The sequence below is a fragment of the Musa acuminata genome, chromosome BXJ2-4 (genome assembly GCF_036884655.1).
Source record: "Musa acuminata AAA Group cultivar baxijiao chromosome BXJ2-4, Cavendish_Baxijiao_AAA, whole genome shotgun sequence".
Classification (NCBI taxonomy): domain Eukaryota; kingdom Viridiplantae; phylum Streptophyta; class Magnoliopsida; order Zingiberales; family Musaceae; genus Musa; species Musa acuminata.
The window spans coordinates 47130107-47153907 of record NC_088341.1 but is presented as its reverse complement, the minus strand read 5'-3'; the positions used below and the strand labels follow the sequence as shown (position 1 = coordinate 47153907).

Below are 23801 nucleotides of genomic sequence, written 5' to 3'. Positions count from 1 at the left end.
CCTGTCGCGATGCGCGTCACCAACGGTGGCCCGCGATAAGGACTGGCTGCCGGCGGCACAGGCAGCTGCCGTTCCGCGTGACGTCGTCCCCCTCTCCCTCCGACGGCGTCGCCCACGCGGAGGCCCAGCCTGTGGGACCCGCAGTGGCGAGGATCCACGTGTCGACTCCAGGGTGCGTTGGAAACCTGCCTGTGTTGGGAAGGTCACGTAAAAAAGCTGATGGCGTGTGACTTCACGGCATGCACACATATCATGGGAGGCCGATCAGATGACGGAGTGGATCGAGTAGCGCCACAGCCGCGCATATCATTGAGGCCCATTCCATGCACAAACAGCAATGACTGCCGTAGAAGAAACAGGAACAGTACCCGGCATCCGTCTCAGTGGGAACTCTTGCGTGACAAGATAATATGAGAGACAAACCTTTACTATTGTGTCTGGTACTACAAGGACGGACTCGTGTATCGTGTGTTCCGAGATATGAGAGACAATATTTCTCGTTCCAATCGATCCCTTCTCTTTCTGATGCTAGAACGAAGGTGTGGGTGTAAGATATGTGCATCCCACGCATGAGGTTTGGATAGAAAAAGAGGCTTTACCTGCTATGCAACGCTCTTTATCTACGACTCAGTCAATCTACGATTGTTTTTATGAGGATAATTTATGTATGTCGATCCTTCCTAACATTATTTATTATCGACTATGACTTGATGTGTCGAGTCCCTGACTACGGATTAACGTCATATTATTTATGTTTGTCGAGACCGAAGATGTCGATTATTGTTGCTTACATATAGACGAATGCATTAATAGGCATATGTTGTATTGGGTGTACGGAGTTAAAATCTATGGTGTTGAAGAGTCAACGATGGTGATATGAATCTACGCTCCCTCGGACGAGCAGGTTAAGGCCTCCGATTCAAAGCCTGCCGTAGCACCCGAGGTCATGAAAGGAGACTCCTTCCTAACATGTTCTTGAGGAATCCCATGATTCCAACCAATTTGGTATTATTATTTTTCATCCTTAACCTAACATGACAAAAGATGATCAGACTCGATTCATGTTTTTTGAATCTTGTGATGTTTGGAGTCAGCAAGGAGTTCACTTTAGTCTAGGATATGATATAAAAGTCAGCCCGGCCTCCCATGCTTGACCATGAGTTTCACCAAGTTTGGTGAAAGTCCGATGCTCCCTACGAAAACTTAACATCGTAGACAATGATCACGTGAAACACGAAGATCGAAGAAGGTTTGACAGATAGCTCAAATAAGTTAGAGAGAGTTTGGAATACGTATACGAAGAGATTAAGTGTGTTGATGAGAGCATTCCTTAGAATGACATGCTGACATAGAACTTTATAGATAGTCCTGAAACAATGATAGATAGGGGTTTGTGGCTTTTAATTTTCTTTCTTTTATCTGGGCATTTGTTTCTGCCTGCGCCGGTCACTGGCTGCATGAATGATAGATATCATGCCGCCAAACAAAACATGGAATTCTTCCACATTTCAGCTTCTTAGTTCAGCAGCAGAAGATGAATCGAAGGGGATGAGGTGCTTTGATTGCTTGCCCTAGCATACATACTAGGCAATCGTAACATGGTTTTGGGTTTGCCAAAACAACATATTCCTCATCACTCTATTTTTGGCAGAGCCATCTTCACCTGTTTCCCTCTAACCATGCACCCCTTGCGCCCACCTCAAAAAGCCAGAAATCTCATGCACGGAATGCATATTATTTATTTATATATATACAGGTGGATTCAACCTGCACACACACAACTTTTGACCCTTCTCTTCTTCTTTCCACCCACACCACCTAACAGTGCATGACAATGCTCTCGGGGGGGGGGGGTTACTTTTGCTGGAGAGAGGTTGCGTCTCAGGGAGGAAAATGAATATGATGGAACGGTGTGGCTTGGTGCAGGCCGACAGTGGCATTGTGTATCCTCCGCTCGTTGTAGGATGGTTACTGTTCTTGATGTCATGATAAGTGCTATCTGAGGTGATACCTCAGTAGGAGCAGAAGGAATATGACTCAGCTACAGTTGCCATCAAATTGATGGTATCGTGCCTTGCAAACAGAGGTTGAAAATGGTGGATCATAGTCTACTGATGCCACAGTGCAGTGCACAATTATCTATCTATCTCCCTGCGGATCTGATCACATTCAAGGCATGCACCCAACATTGACTCCCTGTTTCAGTTGATTGACGGTAACAATGGTAGGGTTTGGTAGCTGAATTAGGGCCGGGAATCTTCAGCTCCATCAAGAGGATTAATCAATAGAAGAAAAAAAATGGGTGATTGCAGAGATTGGCCTGATGGGGAAAGCTGATCTGTCTCTTTCCCTTTTTATCTTTTTGGTGTTGGAATTGTCTTGGTTTTTCAAAGCAGTGGGATAACAATTGACGTTTCAACAAACCACCTAAAGGAAGAACCCATTATTTGCTCACAGAAGTGGAGTTAGGCATGCTGGTTTCTTGTACACAAGCTCTAGCTGTTCTCCATGTCTGACGCTGAATCCAGCTCTTGTTCTGGCACAAGCATCCTTGGTTTTCAACGACGGACGACCCCCCCAAAGTCCCAAACTTTTGTGTTTGTTTTATGGGAGTTTTATCTCCCCAAGCAAGGAGGACGGCAAGCTTTCTACTTAACCAGTTAAATATCAAGCTTTGATCGCCAATGTCTAAAGTGCAGACAACTCCATTGAGGCACTCAAACAGTGTCTGCTGCTTCACCATATGAAATCATCCACCGGCGGAAACATTCTTGTGTCCGAGGAGAAACTGTTGCTCGCATGCAATGTCATCAAGTTTCATGATCGAGCAGGACTTTCGTGGCCCGAGATATGACGATGATTCAGTACAAGAAGATGTGAAGGGTCGATTCACATTTTCACTCGTGTTCCTCCCGAGTCGAAGGATCATAAGATAGACGCTAAAACCCTAACCGGCCACATGGAGTTTGGTCAAGCCATGTGGTGTATTCCGATGGCCAAAGTAAACAAAAGAGAAAGGGAAGATCTCTCTCGTGTTCTCCTTTCCTTGTGTCAGCACACCTCCCATGGTGTTTCACAGCGACTCTCTTCCATCATCCTCGTTTAGCCAAGAAATCCGCTGCAAGTGCATCAGCTGTTGCTCCATATTTTAACTGATCCATCTACTGCCCTCGTTTTCTTCCTGCAGTCAACCTGCACACTTTGGTTGATTCCATGACCTTATCGACAGAAATAAATAAACAAAAAGAAGAGAATTTGCAAGGAGAAAAACAATGAAATCCACACTTATTTTCTCATCAAAATATATGATAGGTGGAGAGATCTGACTCCTACTTCACATAGGATTTTGTTTAGGTATAACTTGATTGATAGATAGTTAGCTGACACAAGCTGCTGCAGCACCTTGAGCTAAATAGAATCTTAAGATAGATAGAACCCTAGAAGGATGAGTCTTCGAGTAGCATCATATTATATATGCTAATGGCTGCTCCTTGTCTATGAACCCTAATCAACTTGAGCATGACAACCTACCTTCTAAGCTCAACTTGAAGTTTCTATTTCTAAAGGAATAAACGATTAGGATGATTGGTGACGTAAAAAGAGGACGAAAATACAGCACAAAAATTAAGGAGTGTCAATCATGGATGGTGCAACAACAGTTGGAATGACAACCTATGATGCTGACTTGTGCATCGAGTCGCAAATGAGTCCACATAGGATCCTAGCTCTTCATGTAAGAGAGATGATCCGAAGTGTGGCCCAAAAGCTACTAATATCATTACACTCGTATACTTTTGTATAATTATTATGAGTTAATGTGCAGCTTAGACCTTTGTGAATGATTATGACATAAAGCTTGATTAGAAGAACAAGTCAATATTACATGATATATGATCTACATGATAGAGTATGGTTTTCTTAGACCCAGAGCTTGTCATTATCACCTGTTGTGAGATCATGTCAGTTCTCCTGTTGAATTAAAGACACTTACTGAACTCATTGTTTCCAAAAATATCTTTCCATTCTTTTTTCTTTTCCCCCATACTTCCCTGATCGAAGAAGGGCAAGCAGTTCTGATGAATGGTGATGCCACACCGTAATGGATAAAATGGAGGCTTTATAGTATGTTTATCTCCAAAGTGGATCATCAGAGAAATAGGAACGATGGTCGGATCTAATCCGAACCCGAAGGAGACATAGCTCAGCTTTTTTGGATGATTTAATTCTTTTTTTTTTTTTCAATGAAATGATTTTATAAAAATAAATAAATCTATTTGGGATCCAATTTTAATAAGTACTATAAATGGGCCTTATGTGGGCCTTCGATTCTATTGGAGGCCCATAAGAAGCGATGAATGAAGGCCACATGAGTCCATCGACCATTGCTATATGGGACGCGAATCGACTGCTCCGACCGCCGCTGCCGGGCCGCAGTCCAAGACCTTTGTTCTCTGTTTTCTCTGCGCCGCACACCGCTTTCTCTGCGGCGTCCCTCCCTTTTTTAGGTCGATCGTGACAAATAGGGCGTACATGCGGATGGATCTATATATTATTCAGCGGCAAAGAAACGAACACCCACCGAGCGCAAGAAGCGGCGTCACGATCAGCCCAAGTAAGAACAAGAGTACCCAGAAAAGATCGCTCGTCGCCGCCTTTGGCACCCCTTTCTCTTTCAAATCCTCACCTCTTCTCCTTCTTCTTTTGTTGTTTTCTGGGCGTCTTGCTGGCTTACGATTTGTTTTGGTTGTGGTGTGTGTGAAAGATGGGTTTGCCGTGGCATGTGTATCGTCTTGTGCCCCAGGGAGGAAGGAAAGAGAAAAAGAAAGGAAGGGGTTTAGGAGCTGGATGCGCTATGTTGAGATGTGCGATCAGAGGTGAGAAAATGGAGAACGAACAGAGTGAGAGGAGGAGCGGTTGCGTTCTAGGATTTGGTCGGAATAGATGCGGAATTGAATGTCTGTGGACATCTCTTGAGCTGCTTGATTGTTTGATCGGTGAAACCCTGAAGTTTGATCGGGGAGTAGCAGAAGATTTGTGGGTAAAGTAAATTGTTGTGTGAGGAAGGGAAAGGAGTGTGATATGTCGGAGGAGGGGGAGACGAGAGTTTCTCAAGAGAGTATGTGTTCTTACCATTCTCGGTATGAACTCTCTGAGCTTCTAAAAGATAACTGTAGGTGCATTGAAGATTCATCTTGTGAGTTAGGTATAAGTGTTTTTTTTCTTCTTCCTGATTTCAATTACATTCAAAGGGAAAAGACCTCTACTGATAGAATAATTCTCTTGGACATACTTGTGCCCTAACAGCATAGCGTTGGATTTCACACACAGCAATGCCTCGAGAAATATTGTACCTGCATACGGTAAGGAATTTACTGGAAGCAGCTTTTGAGCAAGTGGAATTGTGGATTGTAAAGTTTGGGAAATTGGCAATTGAGTGTTCTTCGAATCTAGGTTTTCTTGGTCTTGTTGAGTCTGAAGATTACAACATCCTAGGATGTAACAGTAAGCAATTTTAGGACTACATTAATATTTTTTTTATTATTTAGGATGTCAAAAGGTCTAATAAATAATGTAGAGGCAATACTGAAAGAAAGGGTTTTCTACTTGAGGAGGATCCTGCCCTCTATTTTTTTTCACCTTGGACATGTGGAACCGTCGTTGTTGGTGGCGACGGTTCATTCTCATCAAGTTCAAGTAGCCCATTGATTTAGAGATGAAGAGGGGAATCAACAAAAACATCTGATAAGATCTCTTTAATTTTGATTTAATAAAGAGTGTAGTTTTTTCTTCTTCTTCGGTTTGGTTTGGTCCGAACAGGTTAACCGAATCTAAGAAGAGTACTCTTCTAAATCAGAACCATTTATAGACTTCAAGATCGAACTATTGATGAACCAGTTTTGGCCGAATTGGATCTAGACCGATTCAATTTTGGTTTAGTTTTGGTTCGGTTGGTTCGATCTGAACACCCCTACCATGAATAATCTTTCTAATATTCACTAGCTCTTCATAAGAGAAGAATTACTTTATAATGTTTGTTTGCAAATATCAATCTTTGAATTCTAGCCTATGTTGTTTAAGTGTAAGTCTTCCACCGTCCAAGTTCAGAGGCATCCAAATTCAGAGGCATCCAAATTCAGAGGCAACAATAAAGCAAAAAAAAGAAGAAGACTATTTTGCACCAGTCACACCCAATGGTTGTAGGAGGCCGACACGGGCAATTAATTGCCTCTTGCTACTGATCACCATGGTAAGTGCAAATATTGAATCATTGTAAATACAAACTTTATCTTTCTACCATGATTGCAACTGACTTTATGCAAGATTGAGTAGATAATTTTTTGATTTGGTTTTATTCTAATCTAATTAGCTACTGCATATGAGTTTATTTTGTTCTACCAATGTGACTTTATGATTTTATTATGTTAAACAAAAAATAATGATCATTAAATTCAAAATTCTGGTACGTGGAACATAGATATGCTAATGGTGTTTATTGTGTTTGACATCATAAAAAGTTTTTCCAAAACCAAGAAAACAATACAAAAAATTAATTGTCATGGCAATTGGTTAAAAATGCCAAATTTAATGATGACTAGAGTACAACCCATGCTTCATACGAAGATTAGTTAAGTCAAAGTGTAAAACTAATTAAGGCTAATGATATTAAAATATATTATTATGGTTTTAAAAAAAGGTAAAACTAAATATAAAGAGAAAAGGTATTTTTTTTATTTTATGATTATGGTATAATTAAATAATCAAATCCTTATCTTTTTCTTTAGGGCTTGAATGATAGATTGGTTGAAAGCCTAAACTTGAGGTAAGTGGCTTGTCAGCCTAAATAGGTGCTTTTGAAATAATATTTTAATTATTATTTTTGAATAGTAAACAAATCAGGATAAGCATGTATTTCTATTGTTTGGATATGATAAAGTATTATATGTTCTAGTTTAAAGATGATCCATGTCTTAATGTTTGTGTTATGACATGCTTCCATGATGTGCTAGTTATTAAATTGTTGTCCATGTATGATTGTTTTAATCATGAATTTTTATTTGTCATAAATTCTTGTATGAGAAAAGACATGTTTATAGCAAGTGCAAAGATAAATGGTAACATTATATATATATATATATATATATATATATATATTCAAGTTAGTTCTCATTAGTTCTACTACAAAGCCTTATACCTCATCAGGGATTCTAAGGGTGGTAAACTTTCGAACTGTCACAAACTTAGCTGATTTTGCCTAAGTCGTACGACACCCTTGCGTATCTGTCCACAAAGGGTCAGCCTCCCCGAAACCTTTTATGGTCCCTTAAGGACTTGCAAAAGAAAAAACGAATTAGAGGATGCGTTTAACTCATGATCCACAAGCAATCATTTCAGCAAGTACTTGATAGACAATGCAAAGTACAAACATAGACTTTGTAAGCTCTGAATGGTCGAACGACAAAGGGTCCAAGGTGGTCTGCCATTGTTAAAAGCCTCCATAAGTGTCCATATGACACTGTTGTAGAACAAGATAGCGAACCAACCTTGGACACTACCCCAAAGGCTCATCTAGCTATGTGCCACTCGGGTAGTTTCCTGGGTGTTATGTTGGCTGACACTTCGTACCACTCTGCGAAGCTAGAAAACCCTCAAAATGGTTGCTTGAATGCCTGTTATTGAGTAGTTTTTCCTTTGTACGTCGATTGCACACAACCTGCGTTTTACAAGCCTAAAATAACCACAAAAGCCAACCAAAATGGGGCTGCCAAATCTACTGCAAGCCCTCTACATGCTGTACAAAGCATAAACAAAACCGAAAGATACGGACATACGTGAGCATTACATCGAACACCTAATATATGGCTTTGTTTGTGATAGAAGAGATGACGTTTAAGTCCATCGAGGCAGAGGCAATGAGGTAGTATAAGTGATACCTGGTAGTAGTCTTGTATGGAGAATTATAAAGAAAATATGTTATAAGATGATTTTCTAAGGTAATATACTATCATCTTCTGAGAAAAGTACCCTTGGGTGGTAAACCCGTAACCCGACATGTGGGGTGACACTTAAGTCCACCAAGGTTATTGTCCACAGGGTGGGGTTTGATTCCCTTGGGTTTAGTACGTACTTGACTATCTAGTTATTATATTTTCTGAAAGGAATATGAAAAGTATATGATATATATATTATTATGTTTTTCGATGTGACATGAATAGTTATAACATGTTTAAATTTTTGCTTAGTCGCCTTACGAGGGAGGCGTGTGCGCTTATTGAGTATTTTTTGTAAATACTCGTCTCACTCTTGTTGATTTTTCTTTCAAATGAAGATATCTCTATGCATGTGACAGAACCAGCTTTAAATATAAGTGAAAATCATGAACTCAACACAAGCATGAATGGAACGACTAATAATCAGGAAGTGGCAGCGACTAAGTCAAATGAATGGGTCCAAGACCTCTATTAAAAAGCAAATATAGAAGTAATAAACTGTTGGAGACTGTTTGACAGTAGCATTCTTGTTACTTGCTTTTCATTTGAATTGGAAGTTTTTTTATGTGTGTTGAAACTCATGAACTATGTAGTTTAGGTTGTAATCAACTATAGTTATGGACTTCTAGTTGTGCTTGTATGGTGTGACATGTTGCTATAACATATTGTATGCGTACACCTTGAATGCCTTTGTTTTGTGCTACTTGGGGTGATGAGGTTAGACTCAAGTTAGCTCAATCCATAGTCATTTGGTGGGATCAATCTAGTCCCTGGGAATATAGGTTTACGTAGATACTAAGAGGCTTGAATCGAGCATTTAGTAGTCCACATCTTAATGTATAATACAATTAACTCGTTGGTTGTTGAATGTGTTTCTTATATGATGAGTATGACAAAATACGCATATTTTGAAGTAAAGATACATTAAAGTTAAATGTTTATAAATGTGCTTAGTTTGAAGAGTTAAAATATTTGTTTGAGATGGGAATGACACCAAAGAAGCAACAAAATCTAAAGATGAGAAAAATGTAACCGGGCTACTTTAGACGATGCTAATAATTACAAAAAGAAGTCAAAAACCAATTACTTCATGAGATGTTTTTGAGAGAGGGTTAGCTAGGGTTTGGATTTTAGGGTTTACCAAAAGAAGGAAGAAAAAACTGCACTACTCGTTAAATCGAAATTAAAGAGATCTTACTGGATCCCTTTGTTGATCCCCTTATTCGTCTCTAAATTTAGGGCTCCTTGATCTTGATGAGGCTGAGCTGCTGCCACCAACAACGATGGCTCCATGGGTCCAAGGTGAAAAAATAGGGGTGGGGGTCCTCCTTAAGTAGAAAATAAGTAGAAAATCTTAAATTTTTTTTCCAATATTGCCCCTACATTATTTATTAGACCTTTTTGTCATCCTAAATAATAAAAAATATTAATCTAGCCCTAAAAGTGCTTATCGTGACATTGAACCTAAATTCTGTTCTTTTATGCTATGTTGTTTAATGGCAATAGTTCTCCATTCATGCACAAGAAAGCAAACTGGTTTATTACTCATGGAGCAGGAAATGTGTAACAATATTATACCTTGATTAATGAACTCATTCAAAATGGTGGCTTTGAATGGGCAAATTAATTTTTCATATGATGTGTTAGTTGATTTTTGCCTAACTTGTAGGTGCATTGGAGGCCTAGGCATCTTTGACATGCTTGCAATTTTGGGGCTAGTGCCCATGTTTTCCTTCCCTTTTCTTTCCCTCATGTTATGAGATGACCATCATTCTTGAAACCTTTTCTTTGGCAATCAGTTCAAGTTAGACTAATCTTAGCTAGACTAGAAGGTTTCTCTGTTTGTGGGGTAAAGTTGTATACACCAACTCTCCAAACCTTGCACTGGCACCTTGTGTATTAGGCTTACCCTTTAACTAGGCTTAGCTCAAAGTCTTTAGTTCTATGTTCTAGATGAAATGTTCTCTGGATCGAGGTTGAGTTTGGGCACCTCGTGTTTCGTCTTTGAGCAACATAAAACTACTATCATGAGCATCAGTCTCAGTAGGGGTGTGCTTAAGGTGTGATCATAAGAGTCTAGCGAGATGTTACAAACTATAATATTACCAGTTTTGTTGTCATTAATACATGTAAGATCTGTGTGATCCATGTGGTCAAAGTAATGTTCTTTGAGAAAAGAAAGGAGACCAGCTACCGGAGAAGTTTTTTACCTTAATTGGGAAGGGTTATGTCACTAAACAAGGACATGTCGAGTCATCCTCCTCGCTCCTATATCCTTTCTTTTTGTCATTATTTTTTTTTTCTTTTCTCGTATATCAATGTTATTTTCTTCGTCTAATTGATACAACATTCTATACTTCAATTAGTGAGCCACAATACATTTTTGCACATAAATTAGTGAACTTAATTAATATTAGGTTTGTCCCATCTTTAATGTTGTGAGATGTGTCTTGCTTTGCTATGTGTACATGTATAGGTTGGCACTTCACTGCACCTTGGTTCTTTGAACCTTCAACAGTGAGAATGAGTGTTTTATGCTAAAATGATGAGTTCCATCTTATATTTGCAGGTTTTGTTTTAAATATCAATCAATATATGAATGTAGATAGAAGTAATTGACTGGACGTATATGTTTTTGATTGCCTATTCTTTGGATAGTTTATGTCAGGACTCTGAACGAGTCATGAAATTGTGACAATGAATTTTTAGTAAACCCTTTGTTTGCTTTATGCATCTCTCAATATTGTCACAATTTTGTCAGGGCATCTAGTTTCCTGCTTTTGTTCCCATCGTAAGTTCCCTGATATCATGGCTGCTGCTGTACATATGTTCTAGCCTTTTCAATAACGGAGAGTGTTTCTTTCACTATCCAGTACTTTCATGGGAAGCGCGTGGTTTACTTTGTTGTTGCTTTACTGTTAATGATCATGCCATAAAGGATCTTTTTCATTGATTTTTGTACTATTATCATGATGCGGTTTCAATGGGATAATCGATCCATTAATTTATTAAATTTTGTTGAGCTTGAATCACCGGTCAAAATGTTTAAGTCTAAATCGCTTATAAACTAAATAGACTAACTCAACTCTTCTTCATGTTCCCATGTGAGATCAAGGTGAATCAAATCCAAAACTGTAGTATGGTGCACACAAAGCCCAATCCAGCAGTGGCTCTTATCATGACCCTTTGGTCATGGCCACGGGTATTCCTTTTCTATTTGAATTATTATTTGTTGGTTATGATTCCATTCATGGCCTAATAACTTTTTCAAACATGAATCATTGGTCCAAAATACTTAAGTTCAAGTTGATGATAGTATACCTATTACCTAAAGTTTTATTCTGCTTTTGATGTGGGACTGAAGTTGAGTTATTACACTATTATTACATGTATCTTGTCTGAGCCCATAGTGACTAAAACCTCTATTGGGAAACATGTGAATCGATCATTATATATGTTTGCAGAAACTTAAGGAAATCTTAAAAGAAAATTAATATCCTAACCATGAGGCAAAAGAAGGTTTTGCAGGAGAACCAGGGGTGACTGCTAGAAAGGTCTACACCTTGCTTTTCTTTCACTGTTTTATCTGTTTCTTGTTTTTTCTAACCCTTTCTTCTTCTCTCTTCTGAACACACAACTGTACTGCTATGATGCTTCCTCTGCAGATCAGGAGATGGTTTTGCAGCAACTTCTCGAACGATTCCTGATAAAGGACCTGATCTGCTAATCCCGTTGGAGCAGAAAGAACACTAAGTCGAGCAAAGGGAATGCTGAAGGCTCCTCTGCCAATGTGAGCAATGAGAAAGGATCACCTGAAGCACATAATTGGAAGAATGAAGTTGAACCTAAAAAAAGAAACAGCAGACAAACGACGGGCGGAAGGCGTGGGGATGGGAGCTGAGAAGGAGAAGAAATAGTAGGTTAAGATACTTGCATTCCGATGAGTAGGATTGCAGTCTGGTGGATGCGTCTGAGGTTTGGAGTGACGAAACTTAGTTGCAAGCTTTGTTCGCCCAAAACATTTCTGAACTCAAGACAATCCGTTAGTCGATTACAGACATTGAGGCAGTTCTGAGCAAATTGACATTGCTGATCGGGTGCTCGCTGGCAGGAGAAATCTCCTCCCGCTGCTTCTTCTTCTTCTCAAGAGGTTGGGCAGCGATGGAAGCAGTCTGAGATCCTTGTTTGTACTTACTTGTACACTAACCTAACAAAAAAAATTGATTGAACCATGTTGTACCAACAGTCATCATCATCAGCCATTTTAGCATGGCAATTGTCTGTCCCGACTGAGGTGAGGAACCTCATTCAGCAATTTGTATGGGGGGTGCTACTATGGAACGGCATTTGGCTATCCACCAGCTATTGATGGATGGATGGATTGAAAGTCCGATTAGTTTGGTGTATAGTTTGATCAATCTTTTTTTGTAGGGGATTTCATGTGGATGTTTTTGCCTACTGGTGTATATGCGTGTTATGTTTCGGGTGGAACTTTGGCATATCGGTGAGTCTGCTCACCGGAGTCGATTTGTAAGCACGCGAAAAATTGTCCTATTTTGCAACGTTTTAATTGCTTTGATGGCATTTACCGAGTCAAATGTGTTGGGGGTAAGCTAATGCGGACATCCGCCTACCGTCTTCGATCCTATAGAAGAGTTTGGTCGCCGCGAGTCCGAATAAGGCCCGAAAAATATGAACCGTTGTAACCTCAAGTGAGCGTGAGCGTGCGGTCCTTGGAAGTCGTGTCCGGTGACCGCAGGTGAGAGTAAGTAACCAATTCTTGGACGATTTTGCAAAGATTTAATATTTTTTCCAAGGCACTCTCTCCTTGTGCGGAAGGTGGTAAGCTCACCGAAAACGCAAGTGACCTTCTCACCCGACAGTACTCGGACGAGGCGCACGGGATTGTGGCACGAAAATGAACCCATTACACCCGAAGTGAGCATCCGGTCCTTGGCAGTCGAGTCCGGTGACCCTAGGTGAGAGTAAGTAACCATTTCATGGACCATTTTGGAAAGATTTAATTTTTTTCGAAGGCGCTTTCTCCTTGTGTGGCAGGTGGTAAGCTCACCGAAAACGCGTGTGACCTTGTCATTTAACAGTAGTACTTGGACGAGGCGCACGGGATGGTGGCAGGAAAGAGCACGCCGCCGAGACGCCCGCCCTCATTGGGCCGTCGCCACTGGTCCTTCCACGCCACCATTCTCCGAGCGAAGCTCCACCACCACCCCATATGGATCAGTCCCACCTGTCGGCCGATCCACCTCTCGGCTCGACTGCCGGCGTCCACGCCTACACCCTCCACCACGACGCCCTCTTCGTCATCTCGGACGTGGTCGCCACATGCTCTGTCAGATTGTTTGCAATATTGAAATGCACACATTTGCTGAACCCATGCGTCCCGGTGACAACAACTACATGATGTAGGAGCCTTGGCTTGTTAACAAGCTGGCTGAAACTCTCTCTCTCTCTCTCTCTCTCTCTCCTGCAGTGAAGTGGGTGCTTTGGCAATCGGATCAGCCTAGGTAAGTGGATGGATCAATCGAGCTACTCTATGCGACGATCAAGCCCTCCACCCTCCCTCCATCACGTGTTGAATTGGATGGACTAGTCGATCAACCAATCGAGGTACTCCACCGTCTAATGTAAACTCCTAAGCAGTGTTGTAATAGTTTTACGTGGTGTTGTTTCCTCCACCATTCGACACACCCGCCCCGGACCACACTAAGCGAAACGTTAGAGAGATAAATGAATCGCTCTAAGAGAGTTCCGAAAATACATCTTGGGGGGAGACAAATGATATAAAAGAAATATTCAGTCCAATACAATCTCTACACATGACAACCCAACCGAGGTTAAACCCGCTAGAGAAAGCTCATCATATCGTAGAAATAAAAGTTAATAACTATTCACTAGAATTACTCTGTTCTTTATTTTATTGACTTGAGTATAGAAGGAATCGGATCGAAAAGCCCGTCCACCCGATCTCGGAGGGTCCACGACATCTATGTCGCTCTTAACCCTCAAGGAGGGATATATCTATATTTAGCTTGAGAGTGGTGGCCTGCCTCTTCCATCAAACCCAAACACTTCCATCAAACCTGACTCTCATCATCAGTAAAACCCCCCTCAAATGAGCAAGAGTGACTACCGGTGTAAAACTATTGTCTCATTGTTTTCCCTTCCCTTAAATTTTGTGCAACAGCTACAACTTGTTGATTGTGAGGTGAAGATAAATCTCAGTGCATGTATGCAACTCCAACCAACATGAGGTTTAAAGTCAACAAAGCAACATGAGGTCTCTTCATGTGGTTAATCAAACACGAAAAACTCCCACCTTCCAACTTGAAAGCAGTACAATAGAAGAACAGAGGGAGAACCCCACAAAAAATTGCTGTTTTGCTTCTTCCTGGTGTTAATTATCTTCTAAACATGCCTTTTTTTTCTTCTTCTTCTTCTATAGAAGCAAGTTAATATGCTGAAGCTATATGAAGTTGAGAAGCCATACTTACCCTATGTATGTATGATTAGCTTCCTTTTTCTTCTGTTAATGTTCCCACGCCTGAAGAGAACAAGCAGCAACCCGAGACGGGGTGTTAAAGACAAACAAGGAGAAGAGGCCCAAAACACAAGAAGAAAAGAGTACACTACACCAAGGAAAGAAGAGAAGACGCTTGCTTAGTGCTTCGAAGAAGGAGAAGGAGAGGGCTCGCCACCTCCCATGGCCGGGGACCATAGATCAGCACCATTGCTGTTTGTTACGTGCTCCGTGCATGAGATGGGGACCAGGCACAAGCCCCGGCTTCTCAGATCGTTCCCTCGCCCATCCTTCATCATCACGATCGACACCAAATAAATCACCTACGTTTGCTCAAATTAAAGAGGAGAGCTGAAGCAGTAAAAACATTGTCTAATTCTTCATACTTGGATGTGATCCGAAGATGACATGCCTTGCAGGTACGGAGAGCTCAGAACCTGACACAAAACAACACGGAACTGTAAGAGAGAGAGAGAGCTCTTCATTAATACGAGAGACGGAAAGAACATGTATCAATGTGAGAGGGAGAAGGAGAGCGAGAGGGAGGGTACACGTATATACCTGGACTTGGTCATGCAGGAAGCGGATGTAGCCCATTGCTTCGTGCAGGACCGAGGCCGTATCAGACTGCCAAATTTGCACAGGGTCGGTCAAGGTCTAAAGGGACCAGAAAACTGATACCTTGTATGATTGCTTGTTGTTGGTGAACACCAACACCAAGAGGCAGAGACAACAAGAAGCAAAGGCGGCCTCTTGCAATTAACTGCAAACGAGAATGAGAAGAGAAGCAAAGCAAAGAAGAGGAGATTGATGATGCAAGAGACCTTGCCAAACGGAGACACCAGCTGCTGCAATGCCATAATTCGATCTCCCAGCTTCTCCTTCCTCACCTGCACATGGTTCGCACCCAATCTTATCAATGGGAAACAGTAACGGTAGAACAACCCGTGAACCAATGTAAAAGGACCAATTACGTAGACCGAGTACTGAACAGTTGAAGAACAGACACCTTGATAGCGCCATGACCAGCAGAAGCACAGGCCTCGGTCTTTGGCTTCTTGTTCGCGTTGAGAGTGGTTGAAGTCGTCGTCACACTCGCTGTTCTCCTCCCTCCACCACCTCCCCCACTCCCGGCCTTCTTCTATGTGAAACAGGGCGATCAGCCAACCAAGCCATGTTTATAGCAACAAAGCATGACGACAGGCAAATAGGTGGATGAAGTCGAGCTTAATCGGGTACCTTTGATGTCTTAGAACTGCCGCTGTTGATATTAATGGTGGTGGTGGTGGTGGTGGTGGTGGTGGCGGTGGAGTTAGGCGAGGAGGAGAGGGAAGAGATGGAGGAATTGTCTGCTGATCTCTGGGCAAGCGCTCCGTGCGGTGCAAGAGCCGCCTCTTCCTTCCCACCGAAACAAAGCATCTGCGCCGCTGTCAGAGAAGAGTAGCAAGAAGACGACGGGGAAGAGAGGGAAGAAGGCGCGTCGAAGAGGTAGCCGCCCTGTTCGCCTCCGGAGCCCAGCAACTCCAAGAATCCTCCTTCCTCCATGTGGTCGAATCCATCCTCTTCTTCCATGGAAACACTTCACCCGAAGCGACGCGGGGGGAGGGGGAGGGGGGAAGACGAGAGCAGTGCTGTCAAGTCAGTGGTCTTTCTCCTAATCTTTTCACCCCTCCACACGCTCGAACTGAGCACGCACTGAGCACCAGCAAACAGTCCTCTTTGGAAGCGGAAAGGGCAGGAGGAGGTCTCAGCCGAAGCCGAGAGGTCGTCTCCATGACCTCTGCGCTTCTATATCTTCCTCTGCCGTACCCCGACCGTGGATGGGAGAACGAAGGGGTGGGATCCGTCGCATGTGTGCCGGCTCGTGTTGTTGGTGGCGAAGGACGCTGATCGCTGTGGCGCTGCTTCGGTTTCGGTGCAATTCCAGTCGGTCAAAACCGCCACCCCAAACCCTATAGAATCAGAAACCGTGCCTCGGTGTCGCTTCTCGAGTTCTAACTCAAAACACTCGCCTCCGTTGGGCTCTTATTTAATTCCCGTGTCTCCATGCGTCGCTGTCATGGCGTGGATGAAGGAGAATGGGCATTGTCACTGTCAGCGAGTAATAGCCCAGCACGCTCGTTGTTTTCTCCTTGCTATAAACATCCCTGGAAACAGAGCTTCGGATGATGCATTTGTTGGTAACCTTGGCAAGAAGACAGAGCTCATGTCCAGAGATGAATGCACCTGTTACTGCTCTCTTCGGAAACATTTCCCTCCGCTCGGCCTCAAAAGCCTCTACCACATGTATGTATATGTTTTCTTTATGGTATCGTCGTGGATTGAACTGGACTCGGGGTCGTGTCTTTACGTTTGCCCGCTGCAAGGCATTTTAACAAACATGTGTCCGTCATGTTTGTGTTGGATTCAACGCAAACCTCCTGCCATGTCTGTCGTCGCTCTGTAGCCAAGAAAAGGAGGAAGGAGAAAAGGGCAAACATGATCAGTTGATAACATGAGACATTGTAAGTTGCACCTAACTTCCTGTAGTTTTCCATCGCTGGTCGGATGAGATGTAGTAACCTGTGAGGAGGCGAAGTTGGTTGAAGCGTCAGGGATGGAACAGAGATGCTGACACAGATCAAAAATAGGGCGAAGAAGACAGGCAGTGTGGTAAGCGCATTTGCAAGTAGCTGTAGTTGATGTCGCCAGTGACCTCATCACCTCTCTCTGTGTTTCCTTCCTCTGTTCTCGGCCGGCCGCCATCAGGAGCGATGATCGCCTTGTGGCCTGTCGCTGTCATCAGTAGCAAACAACCGGGGAAGCCGGGAACCAACTCGATGTTGCTTGGCTCACCATGAGAAGGGACCCCAGCAGCGACGGTTGCACACTGTTTGAGGTCCATGAATGAAGAACAGGAGGGATTATTGCCGATGTAGTGATCATAAAAAAGCATAAAAATAATTTACCTTGAAGAATATTTTATGTATTTTTGAATTTTGAACTTAATATTTAGAATATAGGAAGAAAAAAAAATTCCATTGATTCGATTCGAACTAAAACTGAAATCGAATCGGCCTGACGATTTATCGATTCCAAACAGAGTAGGAATTAATTGCTCGAGAATCATCTCGAGATGATTCGATTCATAGGTTTGAAAAACTAAAATATATATATATATATATATATATATATATATATATATATATATATTAAAATATTAAAATTATATTAATATATATATATATATATATATATATTTCAAAATCGATGATTTTGTAATTTTAATATTTTGGAATGGATGATTTTTATACTTAATTTTAATTTATAAAAAAAATAAAAAAATAAAATTTTAACGGCTTAAGATCGTCGGTAGGTTCTAATAATTTTGGTCAGTAACAAAATTGAAGAACGTGGACCATGTCAAGGTAGAAGAAAGAGATCAGAAGAATAAGTAGGTAGATGATTCAAATCTTGGAGGACCAGAGGCCAAGACATGTGTGGCACAAACACTAATTTGGTCCCATTTATTAGTTCGAGCCTAGTGTTTTATATGTTCTACAGCCGTGGAGGAAGTGCCACTCATGTTCTCGAGGACCAAGAAAGAAAGCATCACTGATTTGTGCCTTCCACAAAATTATGGGATAGCAATCTTTTAAGATTAAGAAAAATACTGAAATAGCAAGTCCTACAAGTTTCAGCTTGCAGTATAGGAACGAGAAATGAGGAACTCACGGAAAAGAGTTACAGGTTAGATGATCGACTCCATTAGACCCCCAGACAAAGGCTTTGGGCTACTTGAGACAATACACCATTGGTCATTGGTAAGACAATTCTTTACCGCAGGGATCGGTAAAGAATTAATGTACACAGCTTCATTCCTATAAACGCCAACGTGATGTGAAGGGCCAAGGGCGTCATCTTCTCTGGTTTTGGTACTGTGATTTCATTATAGGTTGAATCATTTTCTTTGAAGCTATTGTCTGGCCTCTTGGGAGATCCAATTAGGAGGACTCTTCCCGATGCGTCCCTCTCATCGCTTCTGCCAGTTCTCCTGTGTCAGCCAATGGAACGCCCCCCCTTCATTCATTAACAACAGCAACGCAATTAACTGACAGGTAGAAGAAGAAGAAGAAGAAGAAGAAGAAGATGATGATGATGATGATGATGAAGGATAGGAAGGAGACATCCCCAGCTGGAACGCGGCGGGGCATCGAGGCCCCCACGTCCAACCACAAGCGTCCGATTGACTTTATGCCGGTAGGTCCCTTCTCCCCATCTCGATCCACTCTGGCTTCTCCCATCGAGCCTCCGTCGCGCTCCATCTAGCCACTACGCTTCTCCTCCAATCTCAGGCTTCGACGCCGCTGGGGAGTTGCTCGGATTACTTACCTGACAACTGACTGGAGGGAGTGTGTGGGCCCACTCGCTCTCTCCCGTCCCACAAGGCGGGTAGGACGTCGGGTGTCCACATAACGAGAACTTCAAGAATAATCAAGAAGCCTGTCGCCCCCAAGTCTGCTCGCATTCGCCTCCGCTACGTGCTTCCAACCAAGCCGACTCCCGAATTCTATTTCTTTCACTCTCCTTCCCCCTCGGCCTCGCTGCTACTTCCGCTTCCTCCTGCGATTCCGTCCGCAGAACTGCAAAGCGTTAGGAGCTGCCGGTGTCAGGGGCTCCCCATGCACGCCGGCGGGCATTCTGGCTTTTGAGCGTTCATACCGATCCTAATATGCCTGCAGGAGAGAAGCATGGGGTGGGGACGATGAGACCAGTCGTTGTCTCCCTTCTCTTCTTCCTCCTCCTCGCCACCGACACCAATGTTGCGTCGTCGGCTTCGGCCTCGGTGAAGTTTACCCCCTCCGACAACTACCTCCTCGACTGCGGCGCGTCCACGAGCACCCAGCTCAATGACGGCCGCGTCTTCCGCTCCGACCCGCAGTCCTCCTCCTTCCTCTCCACCAATGAGGATATCAACGTCTCCGCCGACAATTCCACCGCTGACTCCTCTGTTTCGCCTTTGTACCTCACCGCCAGGGTCTTCAACGGCCGCTCCACCTACAGCTTCTTCGTCTCCAAGCCCGGCCGCCACTGGATCCGCCTCTACTTGTACGCGTTCGCAAACGCCAAGTACAACCTCACGTCCGCCGTCTTCACCGTGAGCACCGACGACATTGTCCTCCTCCATGACTTCACCCCGGACTCGCCGGCCTCCGCTGTCGTCAAGGAGTACCTGGTCGTCGTCTCCGGCGACAAGGTCTCCCTCACATTCGCGCCCAAGAAGGGGTCCCTCGCGTTCATCAACGCTGTCGAGGTCGTGTCGGCGCCGGACAATCTCATCGCCGATTTCGCCGCGGCCATCTCTCCCGCTGGCCAATTTAATGGCGTCTCCAAGTTGGCTCTCGAGGTCGCCTACCGGCTCAACGTCGGGGGACGGGAGATCGTGCCCGTCGACGACACGCTGGGGAGGAAATGGCGGACCGACGGCGGATTCCTGAAGGTCCCCGCAGCCGCCCAGAACGTGTCGGTGTCCACCAAGACGATAAAGTACCCCGACGACGGGTCGGTGACGCCGTTGATCGCGCCGAGCACGGTCTACTCGAGTGCGGATGAGATGGCCAACTCGAACACGGCCGTTCCCAACTTCAACATCACATGGGAGATGGTTGCTGACCCAGCCTTCTCGTACTTGATCCGCATGCACTTGTGCGACATCGTCAGCAAGAGCCTCAACACGCTCTACTTCAACGTGTACATCAACGGGCTGATGGCCGTCTCCACCCTCGACCTCTCGTCGTTGACCTCGGGCCTCGCAGTCGCCTACTACAAGGACTTCGCCGTCAACGCCACCACCATAACCAACTCGACCATCCTGGTGCAGGTCGGGCCGACCCCCGACTCGGCGTCCGGAACTCCCAACGCCATCCTCAACGGACTCGAGGTGATGAAGATGAGCAACGCGGCGGGGAGTTTGGACGGCCTGTTTGCGGTGGACGGGTCTTACCATGGCGGTGCGGCCCCCGGTAGCATCGTGACGAAGGTTGCACCGGGTGTTGGCCTCGCGTTGGGCGCCTTGACGATGGGCCTGGTGGTGGTGATGTTCTGCCGGTGGAGGCGGCGGCCAGCGGATTGGCAGAAGAGGAACAGCTTCTCGTCGTGGCTCCTCCCGCTCCACGCGAGCCAGTGCAGCTTCATGAGCAGCAGAAGCAGCAGCTGTAGCAAAGGGAGCTACAGGAACCGCTTCGGATCCCACAAGAGCAAGAGCGGCTACTCGGGCGTCTTCTCCTCCGGTACCATTGGCCTCGGCAAGATCTTCACGTTAGCGGAGGTAAGGGAAGCCACGAAGAACTTCGACGAGAAGGAGGTGATCGGCATCGGGGGTTTCGGAAAGGTTTACCTGGGCATGCAAGACGACGGCACCAAATTGGCCATCAAACGAGGGAATCCGTCGTCGGAGCAGGGGATCAATGAGTTCCAAACAGAGATCCAAATGCTGTCAAAGCTTCGGCACCGCCACCTAGTGTCACTCATCGGCTGCTGCGACGAGAACAACGAGATGATCCTGGTGTACGAGTTCATGGCCAACGGCCCGTTGAGGGACCATCTCTACGGCAGCGCCGGCCACCCTCCGCTATCATGGAAACAGCGGCTGGAGGTCTGCATCGGGGCCGCGAGAGGCCTCCATTACCTCCACACCGGTGCTTCACAGGGCATCATCCACCGGGACGTCAAGACAACCAACATCCTGCTCGACGAAAACCTGGTGGCGAAGGTCGCCGACTTCGGCCTCTCCAAGGCCGCCCCGTCCCTGGAGCAGACCCATGTCAGCACCGCCGTGAAAGGAAGCTTCGGTTACTTGGACCCCGAGTACTTCCGGCGCCAGCAGCTGACGGAGAAGTCGGACGTGTACTCCTTCGGGGTGGTGCTCTTCGAGGTGCTGTGCGCGAGGTCCGCCATCAACCCGGCGCTCCCAAGGGAGCAGGTGAACTTGGCGGAGTGGGCGATGCAGTGCCACCGCAAGGGTCAGCTGGAGAAGATCATCGACCCCCACCTGGTTGGCACCATCAGCCCAGCGTCTCTGAAGAAGTATGTGGAGGCTGCGGAGAAGTGCCTGGCCGACCACGGAGTCGATCGGCCGTCCATGGGCGATGTCTTATGGAACCTCGAGTACGCCTTGCAGCTGCAGGACGCGGTCATGGAACATCCCGGTGAGGGTTCCTCCGACGAGAAAGCCAACAACGTCGCACAAGAGAGCCCAGTTCGCAAAGGAGATGAGGGCCACGCCGTGATCAACGATGACTCGACCCCGATTGCCGGTCCACTGTTCCAAGGGAGGTGAAGAGAGAAAGAAACCTTCTTCTGTTCTTCGATCAGAGGCAGCCATGACAAGTATTTATCAGCGTTCTTCCCGACAACAACAGAGTAATTATCATATTTCTTCGTTTCTGATTTTGTTGGTGTGAATAACACTACATTTGCATGTAATACAGGCTTTGTCTCCAGCTCGATTGTATCTTATTTTTATCTCACATATGATCAAAACATTCCTTGTGATGTCAGTGGTATGGACTTCCATCGAATATATATATATATATATATATGTGACATGTCTGTCATTAATCTATTTAGTATGGAAGCCACTAAAGCCAACAGCATAATTTAAGACGCTTCAATAAGATATTTAGAAATTGCCAGTAAAGATATACATACCCCAGAATGATTGCTTTCCTCGAAAGGCCCATCGCTTCTACGGTGAGGCCTACTTCTTTATTTTTTGTTAATGCCATGTAAAACACGTTATTCAATTCAATGAGCATTCATTACCAAGAAAGAGAGAGAGAGAGAGAGAGAGCAGTGAGATACTGACTGCAGTCCTGCAACTTCGGATTAGACTCTGTGAAAGGACTCCCATCTCCAAGAACAGGTTTTAGCCTCTTCGGAGAGAGCTCACCCAGCAAGAACTACAGTGGTAGTAGTTCCATCACCCACCTGTACAAGGTTCAGAGTGTGTGACTCTGTAGTCGGTACCCAAAGCTACTTACAAGAAGTCACCGTTGTGTGCATAAGAAAACTGCTGATGCGAGATGCATCCATGATCCATCTGACAGCGGTTAAACCCGGATCAGCAGTTCGTTGCTTTCTTGATCAATCGATGGGTTCTTGTTGACATAAACACACTTTGGTTTCCATCTTGATCTTCAGGCGTTGGCACCTTTTGCTCGTGCCCTACCGTTCGTTCGTGATCCCAGGCCGGGCAAGTTACCTCGGAGTCTTGCGACTTGGCAACCGCCGACGAGGATCTTGGCGGTGGTATGGACGATGTCGAGGAGATCCATGATTTGTGGCGTTGGTTTCCATCTTGATGTTGACGATGTCGAGGAGATCCAAGATCATGGATGTCGAGGAGATCCATGATCTTGGCGGCGGTATGGACGATGTCGAGGAGATCCCAGGCACTTTGGTTTCCATCTTGATGTTGCTCGTCATCTGTGCCTTCCCCTGGGACGTGTTGTCCCCCTCGTTCAGCAGTATGACCTGAGGGCTGCTGCAGACATCGCATCGAGGATCCAGATCAGCGATCGCAATAGCTTCGAACACCAGGAGAACACAAAAGGTCGAGGATCGATAGAACAGTACCAGCACGGACGCCGTTGCAGCACGAGTCTCGTTCGAATAGAGGAAGGGGATTGGGCACTTCTGATTCGAGGAGTTAAAAGAGGGCAGCGGCGGTGGCCGGGATCGAAGGTTCGAGAGATAGCACGCGACAGGACCGAAAATGCCACGTCGTCCTGCGCATTCAACATGAGGAATCCGAACTGGATCCGTCGCCAGGAGCCAAACACGAACCCGAATCCGATAAACATCGAGCAATAAATAAGCTTCTACTCATGCTTGGTTAACTATGTACTTAGATGACTGGGGGCAATTCCACAGATAATAAACAGATATGTACTACATGCATGGCAAATGAAGTCTGATACGATGACATGGCATTCCTTCTGTTTTCTTCGACGGAGATTATATACGATATTTGATAACTCACCTACGTACAATAGAAATTTGTTATGTACTAACTTCATGCGTAAACTGAAGATTACCAGCACTTTAACCAAAGCAAAGTGGTGCTACTGTTGACAATTGTTCAAGTAAACACGAGGCAGTAACTATGCTATTTGATTTCAGATATCCACACTAGTATCAGGCTGCCCAAGATAGTTGCACACCAAATGTCTGATAAACAAACTAATATGTCCTCAAATGTTAACTGACAAGAGAACTTTTCAATTCAGAATAAA

The 23801-nt window shown here is 44.5% G+C and overlaps 2 protein-coding genes and 2 long non-coding RNA genes across 9 annotated transcripts; 2 read left to right on the top strand and 2 right to left on the bottom strand.

Annotated features, from left to right (window-relative positions):
• The first annotated feature begins 4430 nt into the window (after positions 1-4430).
• Positions 4431-12454, top strand: LOC135611332 (uncharacterized). 2 transcript variants are annotated; one of them, XR_010486522.1, is made up of 3 exons: positions 4431-5203; positions 5305-5360; positions 6079-12454. It is a non-coding gene; the product is annotated as an uncharacterized LOC135611332 (long non-coding RNA). The 2 variants fall into 2 exon arrangements; XR_010486521.1 differs by having other exon boundaries at positions 5305-12454.
• Positions 12455-14403: 1949 nt separating this feature from the next.
• On the bottom strand, positions 14404-17396 carry LOC103982158 (transcription factor bHLH113). Of its 4 annotated transcripts, none has more exons than XM_065107023.1 (8): positions 17089-17396; positions 15766-16966; positions 15536-15667; positions 15351-15416; positions 15088-15153; positions 14913-14963; positions 14640-14816; positions 14404-14550 (listed from the first exon to the last, which is right to left on the bottom strand). In XM_065107023.1, exons 2-7 carry the CDS (start codon positions 16096-16098, stop codon positions 14667-14669), a joined length of 798 nt encoding a protein of 265 aa, XP_064963095.1. In that variant the 5' UTR covers positions 16099-16966; positions 17089-17396; the 3' UTR covers positions 14404-14550; positions 14640-14666. The 4 variants fall into 4 exon arrangements, with proteins under 4 accessions (XP_064963095.1, XP_064963097.1, XP_064963094.1 ...); XM_065107025.1 differs by having other exon boundaries at positions 14705-14816; XM_065107022.1 differs by having other exon boundaries at positions 14404-14816; positions 15766-16673; positions 16753-16966.
• A 746-nt stretch (positions 17397-18142) lies between these two features.
• LOC135611331 (uncharacterized) lies at positions 18143-23534 on the bottom strand. Of its 2 annotated transcripts, XR_010486519.1 has the most exons (3): positions 22373-23478; positions 22216-22270; positions 18143-18585 (listed from the first exon to the last, which is right to left on the bottom strand). It is a non-coding gene; the product is annotated as an uncharacterized LOC135611331 (long non-coding RNA). The 2 variants fall into 2 exon arrangements; XR_010486518.1 differs by having other exon boundaries at positions 22216-23534.
• LOC103982159 (probable receptor-like protein kinase At5g61350) lies at positions 19076-22023 on the top strand. The gene has a single exon (XM_009398990.3). The coding sequence runs from the start codon at positions 19238-19240 to the stop codon at positions 21842-21844; it is 2607 nt and encodes an 868-aa protein (XP_009397265.2). The 5' UTR covers positions 19076-19237; the 3' UTR covers positions 21845-22023.
• Positions 23535-23801: the final 267 nt, after the last annotated feature.

Excerpts from the sequence above, each read along its gene's own strand:
- LOC103982158 (XM_065107023.1), bottom strand. The coding sequence starts at position 16,098 with ATGGAAGAAGAGGATGGATTCGACCACATGGAGGAAGGAGGATTCTTG. Across the intron at positions 15,417-15,535 it reads CTGGTCATGGCGCTATCAAG|GTGAGGAAGGAGAAGCTGGG; the intron begins GTGTCTGTTCTT and ends AACCATGTGCAG. Across the intron at positions 14,964-15,087 it reads TCCTGCATGACCAAGTCCAG|GTTCTGAGCTCTCCGTACCT; the intron begins GTATATACGTGT and ends GTTTTGTGTCAG.
- LOC103982159 (XM_009398990.3), top strand. The coding sequence starts at position 19,238 with ATGCCTGCAGGAGAGAAGCATGGGGTGGGGACGATGAGACCAGTCGTT.